Raw genomic sequence first — 5,746 nt, 5'->3', positions numbered from 1 at the left:
ATCTAAAAACTCAAATCCATCCGTCCACCTGCAGTACGGATCCCTTCCTGCCTTTCGATTCGTTCCCGCCGTGCGATGTCACAATGCCCGATGCTCGCGGACGTCCAATCGGAATGGATCCATTTGCATGTACGGCTTCCGGCCGCGTTTCTTCCTTTGATTCTCCGCAACTCCGAAACCGGACGCAGAATCGCCGACGTCTTTTCCATTTCGGTAGAGATTTCGCTTTTCTTTCTAAGTATCCGCTCCTCATTACATTTTGTCGTGTTTAGGTACACCCCCCCCCCCCCCCACCACCTCAATATTTCAAAAAGAAACTGGATTCTCACCCACACAAGCAGCACCAGCCCATGGTGAATGTTCCATCGTGTGATGTCACAATGCCCAATGCTCAAATACATTGTTGCCATATTGGGAGTACAGAGAATAGGCTGTGGGCCGAGGAGCTTTATTCAGCAGTTTCGTGACCCAAGTCACCAAACTACATGAAATTGTCACATATTGTGTAAAAATATTTATATAAATCACCCCTGAAATTCGATATGAAGAAGACTTGCACATTTTTATTAAATTAGAGAAAACCGGAAAAATGTCGGGAATTTTTTAGTACAATGAAAGCACGTTTGACATTGAGTTGTCTGCCAGTTGGCCAATCACGCACTTTGTTTCAGGCAAGCACACAAAATGGCTGAGGGGGCTTCACAGATGCCTGTTTTACTGGAGATTCCGATGTGTTGTTCTGTAGAATAAATGTCATGGAAACTTGCAGCAGTTTCATTGTATTTAGTGGGAAAATGGCTAGTGGGAAAAGCATAAAAAAGCTGAAGAAAGTGCTGCGAAGTGGATTAAAGTGCAAGAAAGCAAAGTCCCTACTTTTCACTCACTCACTCATTCCATCATTCACCCCTTGCTGAGCAGCATCAAAAAATACTTGTTGTTGGTCTGGTAGATGTACATCAAGTCGAATGACAGGGGGTGTCTCTCATGAGTAAGAAATCCAAGGACTGATGCCCCTGCCTCTGAAGGACCAATGTATCTGCCAGTCTGGTACTGTTTAATCTCGTCATTTACGTTAATTCCAAAAGCTGCCTGATCACATCCCTTCAAGGTGTACTTGATGACGTATTTGATTGACTGTACAGAGCAGCATATTTCGACGTTGAGGTGACATTTGAAAGCCTTCAATAGTTCTGCATTATAGGGCACAACCCAATTAGAAGTAATAGTCTGTAACGAACATCCTTCTTGATGTCCCTGAAATCCTCCCATTGCGGGAGATCTTCTCCTGTACAGAGGATACGAATCATCGCCATACATTGTGCCTTCGACAAATGGCTTTGGGAATCTCTTGGTGCATCTTCCTTCCTTCCAACATCGAGATGTGGCCTTGCAGAACGGTCCATGGATCATGTGCTTGAGTACCAATTTATGCAGCTCAGGATCTGCTTGTGGGTCTGGAATTTCAGCTTGCACAAATCTTTCATATTGTTGAGGTCTTGGCTTACTCGCTTCATCAAGCCAAAGCAGACAATGGAAATGAGGCAGGCCTCTCTTCTGATATTCCATAGTCAAGATGAAAGCAATACAGTTTCCAAAGAAGCCATCTGGTCCAGTGACGGTCTTCATGAATATTTTTCTTTTCAGCTCGAATACTCTTGCTATTAATTCCGGTCTATCAGACGGCTGCTGATTTGGAAAGAGGCACTGTCGGATCTCGCTCCAATTTGGATTGCAGGTCATTGTAATGAAGAATGCAGCTGTACCATACTTCCGAACATACATCTTGGCTTCCTGGCATCGTCCCATCATATACCTGGGACCACCGACAAATGTTGAAGAGAGGATGATGCGCCTTCCAATGTTTTCCAAGTCATCATCATCATGTAATGCATCCGTCAGTCCTTTGTACGTCGTTGACCTCAACGATACCTGATTCATGCGAATATAATTCAGTCTATCACCTTCCATTTTAGCCGCCATATCTACAAGATATTGTTGGAAGAGTCGTCCTCCTCTCAAAAGCTGGTTGAATTCATTGTCACGATTCATGATCCTATATGCATAATATCGCATTAGTGTCAATTTTCTGCTGGTACTCATTTGGAGTTGTGAATGCCATCCGTCATCACCAAGTGGAAAGAAAAGGATGTATTGAAAACTGTCATAAGACCTATGGGACTCTGAAATGATTTGCAGACCTCCTTCTGCTCCTCCTCTTCCTCTTCTTCTCAAGACAATGTGGCGTGATGTTGCCACAGGCTCATTACTGTTTGCTATGAGGACGGCAACTTAATTTGCAGTTTGCGTGTTAAACCTCCGTTCATGTTGGAAAGGTGGCCGATAATTGGGATCAATAACGATTGATGCCTCCGGTAAATCTCTAATTCTCTCCATCGCCATCACAAGTGAATGAATGTAAGGGTTGTTTAGTCTTATCATGTTTTCAAGCATTTCAACAGTGTCCCTTTGAATACCAGCATCTTGGAGTATACTCATTCGCAACCCAATGCTATCTTGCGGGTCCATGAAATAGATTTGTAAGAATTTACTTTGTTGATCTTGGTCAGGCATCAAAGAACCAATGAAATGATGAATCTGGCCTTGAATGATCACTGAAGGATTCCATCCATGTGACACCACTTCCTTGGCACCAAATGACGTGAATTGAAAGAGACAATTGTATTGTCTAATATTCTTTTGGAACTCATGTGCTTGTGGCGTGTCACCTGTATACAAATTAATGAGTACATTCGGGAGTGTTTTCAGAGGAGCAATGTTGACCTTACCCTTCATGCAGCAAAAGTTGGTCGTTTCTGCTGAGAAGTGTTTAGCTCGACAATGAAGGCAAACATTGGTCATTTGACCAACATCAGCATTAATATTTCTCCTTATATGTCGTGCATTTCGTTGTTCATCCAGCCTTCTAGTTCTTTCATCTCCCATCTCTGAATCCCTTCTCATTTGTATTCTTTCTTGATGTTCCTCAAGATGTTGAGTTGTTTCTTGATGCATTTCTTGAGTTCTTCTCTCCTGCTCCCTCTCTCGTTTATTTCTGAGACGCTGACTTTTTTCTGGCTCTGTCTCTTGAGTTCTTCTCTCCAGGTCCCTCTCTCGTTTATTTCTGACACGTTGACTTTTTTCTGGCTCTGTCTCTTGAGTTCTTCTCTCCTGCTCCCTCTCTCGTTTATTTCTGACACGTTGACTTCTTTCTTGCTCTGTCTCTCGAGTCCTTCTCTCCTGCTCCCTCTCTCGTCTATTTCTGAGACGTTGTCTTCTTTCTGGCTCTGTCTCTTGAGTTCTTCTCTTCTTGCTCCCTCTCTCGTTTATTTCTGAGACGTTGACTTTTTTCTGGCTCTGTCTCTTGAGTTCTTCTCTCCTGCTCCCTCTCTCGTTTATTTCTGACACGTTGACTTCTTTCTTGCTCTGTCTCTCGAGTCCTTCTCTCCTGCTCCCTCTCTCGTCTATTTCTGAGACGCTGACTTTTTTCTGGCTCTGACTCTTTTCTTCTCTCAAGGTCCCTCTCTCGTTTATTTCGGAGACGTTGACTTTTTTCTGGCTCTGTCTCTTGAGTTCTTCTCTCCTGCTCCCTCTCTCGTTTATTTCTGACACGTTGACTTCTTTCTTGCTCTGTCTCTCGAGTCCTTCTCTCCTGCTCCCTCTCTCGTCTATTTCTGAGACGTTGTCTTCTTTCTGGCTCTGTCTCTTGAGTTCTTCTCTCTTGCTCCCTCTCTCGTTTATTTCTGAGACGTTGACTTTTTTCTGGCTCTGTCTCTTGAGTTCTTCTCTCCTGCTCCCTCTCTCGTTTATTTCTGACACGTTGACTTCTTTCTTGCTCTGTCTCTCGAGTCCTTCTCTCCTGCTCCCTCTCTCGTCTATTTCTGAGACATTGTCTTCTTTCTGGCTCTGTCTCTTGAGTTCTTCTCTCTTGCTCCCTCTCTCGTTTATTTCTGAGACGTTGAATTCTTTCTGGCTGTGTCTGCTTATTCCTTCTCTCCTCCTTCCTCTCACATTTTTCTCTGAGACGTTTAGTTATTTTTTGCTGCATCTCATGTGCACTTCTCTCCCGCTGTCTCCCCTGTCTATCTTGTAGACACTGAGATGTTTCAGGCTGTGTCTCTTGTGCCCTTCTCTCCTGGTTCGTCTCATGTGCACTTCTCTCCCGCTGTGTATCCTGACTATCTTGGAGACAGTGAGATGTTTCTGGCTGTGTCTGTTGTGCCCTTCTCTCCTTGTTTATTTCTGGATTACCTCGGAGATGTTGTGTTCTTTCTTGCTGAGTCTGTTGTTCTTTTCTCCTCCTCCTCATTACTTCTCGATGTCTCATTTTCTCATCACACGACCGCCCTGTATGTTTATTCCTTCCTCTTGGCATGATTTGAAAACAGAATCTCAGTTGGCAATGAAGACTGGATTAAGTTTTTCAAGATGGAATTTTTCCGAATTAAAAAAAGCCCAAACACACTCTCAGTTATCAATGATGACAGATGAATTTATTCAAAATGGTAGCTTTCAGATCAAATGAAATAAATCACAAAGAAATTGTTTTGAAATCTCAGTTGTCAACGAAAACAGATCAATTTCTTGAAAATGGAGCCTTTCCTCTAGAATGAAATCAATCACAATGAAACCTGTTGTCAATTACAATGAAATGTTTTTTAAATATGTTGTCAATTTAAACGTCAATTAAAAACCAAAAAAATGCTGTCTATGAAATGAAATGTTGTCTTTAAGAATTAAAGACAATCGTTAAGAATTTAGAAATTTCAAAATTGTAAAGATGTAACAAATGGGGAAAATTTAATGTTAGAAAAGTTTTTTTTAAACTATATTTTTAAAAAATCAAAAAAAATTAAACGTTGACAAAGTGAAAAAGCAATGATTTAGAATCTAAGCTGTCAATGAAAGGACAGAAAATTTATTTTAAAAAACGGCATTTAAACGTCAATCAAAAATCAAAAAAATGCTGTTTTTGAAATAGTTATGAATTTTGTATTTTCAAAATTTTAAAGATTTATCAAATGGGGTAAATTTAACGTTAAAAAAGTTTATTTTAAACAATTTTTTTTTTAAATTAAAAAAGTCAACGATGACAGTGAAAAAACAATGATTTTGAATCTAAGTTGTCAATGAAAGGACAGCAAATTTATTTTTTAAAAAACAGTATTTGAAATTAAAAGTTTGTGTTAAAAAGTAGTAATATTAAGTGAGAAATAAATCAATTCAATGAAAAACAAACAAAGAATTTAACAATGAAATGCAATCAAATGTTAATGTTATAAAATTAATCGTTTAAATGAAATGCACTCTTCACTAAGCACGCGCCCCCACAAACAGATCAGAGCGTCTTCACAAACCGTGACAGACACTAAGCACCCGACACCACAACTTATCTTGTTTAAAAAAAGTCAACGATGACAAAGTGAAATAACAATGATTTTAGTTTTCAAAGACAATCGTATAGAATTTAGAAATGTCAAGATGGTAATGATGTTACAAACGGGGAATATATAACGTTAGAAAAAAGTTTTTTGAGAGGTGGGGGAGGAAGAGGGGGTGGGGAAGGGGGGGAGAGAGGGAGGGAGGGGAGTTGAAATTATTAGTGTTAAAAAGTAATGTTAAGTGAGAAATAATTCAATTCAATGAAAAACAAATAAAGAATTTAACAATAAAATGTTAATGTTAAAAATGAAATGCACTCTTGAAGATTTATAATGGACAGTTAAATGAGAAAATTCAATGTAATAAA

The 5,746-nt window shown here is 40.0% G+C and overlaps 1 protein-coding gene across 1 annotated transcript; it reads right to left on the bottom strand.

The window, feature by feature from the left end:
- Positions 1-3,131: 3,131 nt before the first annotated feature.
- LOC129693760 (trichohyalin-like) lies at positions 3,132-5,435 on the bottom strand. The gene has a single exon (XM_055630530.1). It carries the CDS (start codon positions 4,370-4,372, stop codon positions 3,254-3,256), a length of 1,119 nt encoding a protein of 372 aa, XP_055486505.1. The 5' UTR covers positions 4,373-5,435; the 3' UTR covers positions 3,132-3,253.
- Between the last annotated feature and the right edge of the window lie 311 nt (positions 5,436-5,746).

This window comes from Leucoraja erinacea, unplaced genomic scaffold (genome assembly GCF_028641065.1).
Source record: "Leucoraja erinacea ecotype New England unplaced genomic scaffold, Leri_hhj_1 Leri_418S, whole genome shotgun sequence".
Classification (NCBI taxonomy): Eukaryota; Metazoa; Chordata; class Chondrichthyes; order Rajiformes; family Rajidae; genus Leucoraja; species Leucoraja erinaceus.
The sequence above is the reverse complement of the archived record's forward strand: the minus strand, read 5'-3'. Positions and strand labels throughout refer to the sequence as shown.